At 37.8% G+C, this 3,388-nt stretch overlaps 1 protein-coding gene across 1 annotated transcript; it reads left to right on the top strand.

The window, feature by feature from the left end:
* Positions 1-2,752: 2,752 nt before the first annotated feature.
* On the top strand, positions 2,753-3,244 carry LOC121899012 (melanocortin-2 receptor accessory protein-like). Its single transcript, XM_042414558.1, has 3 exons — positions 2,753-2,861; positions 2,944-3,040; positions 3,167-3,244. The coding sequence occupies exons 1-3, from the start codon at positions 2,753-2,755 to the stop codon at positions 3,213-3,215; spliced, it is 255 nt and encodes an 84-aa protein (XP_042270492.1). The 3' UTR covers positions 3,216-3,244.
* Positions 3,245-3,388: the final 144 nt, after the last annotated feature.

Genomic DNA, 3,388 nt, shown 5'->3' with positions numbered 1-3,388 from the left:
TCCTAGGATGGCGACGTAAGACCCGCCCCTACTCTGCTTCTGATTGGCTCTTACTTTGATATTCTTATCCTACTAACCAACATAAGAAACGAAGGCAACGAGTACCAGCCAATCAGAGGTAGAGTAGGGCGGGTCATTCCGTCACCATCCTAGGAATTTGTTCTGCTCCGTGCGCAAGGAACCTATATGTGCGTGCCCGTCAACGTCTGATGTCACGGGCTAATGCTGCCTTCCCTGTTGTCGGAAAAACGGGAATTACCCATTTACCCAATACCCATGGGAATTAATACACCGCATCCCCTTTGATATTTCTTGCAATAAAGTGACTGATCCCACCATACGATTTTCAGTTACCTTTCAAAAATCATAAAACTCAGAAAATCCAAAATCACTGCTTTAACACTTTTAAATTTTAGAGAATTTTACGATGTTATATTACATGTTATATTTATGACGTTTGCATAATGAGCCTATTGAATGTAATCCTCGGTGCAATTTTCTGAAATATAATTAAGACTGCCTACATAAGCATATTACAGAGGAGCATTCGCACTGTATCTATTTATTCAACCAGACATTTGTGTCTTAATATAGGCCCCAACACTCCACAGTGTATATCATATCAACACTTTATTTCAAACAAGGGTCATTTTATGTATGTATTTAGAAGAAAACCCACAATTTTCTTTTTCTGGCACAATTTCAAATATTTAATGATTATTCATCAGAGCCCATTTATTCAATTGACCTACAAAGTGACACTGGCCATAGTCAACTGTGGATCTGCAATACAACCTATATGAAGCAGTATAGCAGTAGGCCTATTTGATTCACTCAAATATATAAATAAATAAGATATACAAACAACTCACAAATTCTGGACACTGGTGGTGATGGTGGGTGATGAATAGAGTGAGGGCATTACTGTGCATTATCCTGTATAAACTGCTGCAAAGTAAGCCACCAGTCTGTCCCTGTGTCTCTTTGAGGTTTTCCATTAACAGTCTGAAGCAGCTCATGACTGATCCATTCTGAGAGGAATGTTTCTCTCACTGGGATTATGAAGCACACAGCACGTCTCTACCATGCCCTTGACAATCTCCACATTGCAGTCATTTTGTTTCCAGCAGCATTACAGCATCTCAAACATTCACCAACCTTGAACAGCTCATGCTCAGTAGAGAAGGTCATTAAAACGACCTTCTTCATTGGGTTGCTCAGAGTGGTAATGCAACAGCTCGATGACTGCAACGTGCATACTATGCTAATACACGGTGGAATTCCATATGTGTTATAAAAGGTTTGCCAACTCCACAAGCACAGAGTCGTTTGGAGTCACAATAAGCTGCAGTTTAAGTACTTCAGTAACCTTTCAGAACTCATGCACACAGCAGCAAATATACACCACCAAGAGCCCTGCCAAAGTGGTTAACCAATTTGTAGAGCTCCAAAGATGCTCTCCTCTGTAGGAGGATGCAGATGGATGTGTGAATGTGTAAAAATGTTTTGATCAAATTAATTTGAATGTTTGAATATATACAAAATATCAGAACAAATAGATTTAATTTTTGAATCCGTTAGGAGATCTGTAGCTGTGTATGACATTTTGTGAACAAATGAAAAAGATTCAAACAAATAATTTACAGTGTGTGAGTGCATAAAAAAGATTTGTACAAAGGTTTGCGGTTACACATCAAAGATTTGCAGTTACAAAAAAGATTTGCAATTACATATCTATGGATGTTGGTGAAAAAAGTTCACACAGAACTCAATTGTATGCGTGAGTTTGCAGCTACAAATCAAATCCACTTTTGTCCCACATTTGCTGCTTCCTCCTGAATAGCCAATGGGGATGCTCTGAGACGCTGGGGGCGTGTCCACTGAAGGCGGTGAAACCACACTATTAATCAAAGCAGAGTATTTTTCATGTCTTAAAATCTTATTTAAATAGTTGCTCTGTTTATCGGCCTTTAACAGAAATCAATCAAATTGTTGCTGCTGTCATTTGTGGAGCTGTAATCAGCAAATATTTTGTACTCAAGTCTACCTTTTAGTTTTTTTTCCCTGTTTTTGTATGAGAAAGCAATGATCTCTCTCTCTCTCTCTCTCTCTAAATAGCACACCTACATAATTTGAATTTTATAGTCAATGCTATTTTCTTGCATACTGCATTATTTATAGACACACTTACTGGTTGCAGACAAGTTAAGTTGAAATCTCAAGTCTAAATTCTGCCCAGTCAGACCCTCAACTTTGTGCTGATCACAGCATGAGTGTGCAGTACCATGACTTTTGAATACTACCAAAGATCACACAACTCCTACATTAAAAAAGGATAGTATGTAGTAAATCTCCCACAATAAGGTGCACCTTGTCTGACCCACTCATTAATTGCAAACAAGGCACAAGAACACAACTTTGGGTATTTTCATTGGTAATGTTACCCTACCCAATTCTATTTCAGCTTCCCTGAATGTTTTTCTTGCACCCAGTTAAATGGCTCCATCATGCACTGCTGTGGCCAAACCTGCACACTGCATAACTGCTGAAATACAGTCAGGAATAACAACTGGAGCTGAGCAGACAAATATACATGTGGGCTGAAGGAACCGGAGGAATTTTTCTCTAGGTTTACTGAAATTTATGACCAACTTTGATGTGATTTTGTTTTTCATTATGGTTAAATGAAAATCATCTTTTTTTACCAAACTTTTGGTATGAGAAAGCATTTTTTCTCTTCCAAATTGAGATGATGGCTGTAATGGAGAACTCCACCAGCGCTCTTCCCTATGAATGGGAGTACTATTATGATTATCTTGATCCTGTGATTGTGGATGAGAGCAAGCTGAAATACAACAAATGTAAGTTTATAGCCTTTATAGAATTTTTTGTATGTTTCTTCTTGTGTTACATGATAACATCAAATTTCCTCTCCCCATCCAGACTCAATTGTTATTATATTTTGGATTATTCTGGCTGCTTTTGTGGGATTCCTCTTTCTCAGTTTGAATCTAATGTCTCGCAGTGGGAACTTGACAAGGTAAGTGCGATGCATCAGCTTTAAAAGCCTCCCTGTCCTAGATTTATTAACCAAATACTAAAATATATACATACTAAGTAATGCTACAGCTTTAAAGTTTTTACATTCTTTTTATCATTATTGCAGGAGTCACAGAACCAAAATCAAAGGTCGACTCAGAACATCCACCGCTTGATCTACTGTGAGGCTGAATCTGAATGAGAGCACTTTTTTTTTTACATATGTAAATGCAAATGTTAAAAATTGAGGTGATGGATTGGTTTTGAAATTCAAAACTAGAATGATGAAAATGCAACTGTGGAGATGTCGGGGGAAAATGAGAGCCAATAATTCTGCTTCCATTTCACT

Source organism: Thunnus maccoyii, chromosome 6, assembly GCF_910596095.1.
Source record: "Thunnus maccoyii chromosome 6, fThuMac1.1, whole genome shotgun sequence".
Taxonomy (NCBI): Eukaryota; Metazoa; Chordata; class Actinopteri; order Scombriformes; family Scombridae; genus Thunnus; species Thunnus maccoyii.
The sequence above is the reverse complement of the archived record's forward strand: the minus strand, read 5'-3'. Positions and strand labels throughout refer to the sequence as shown.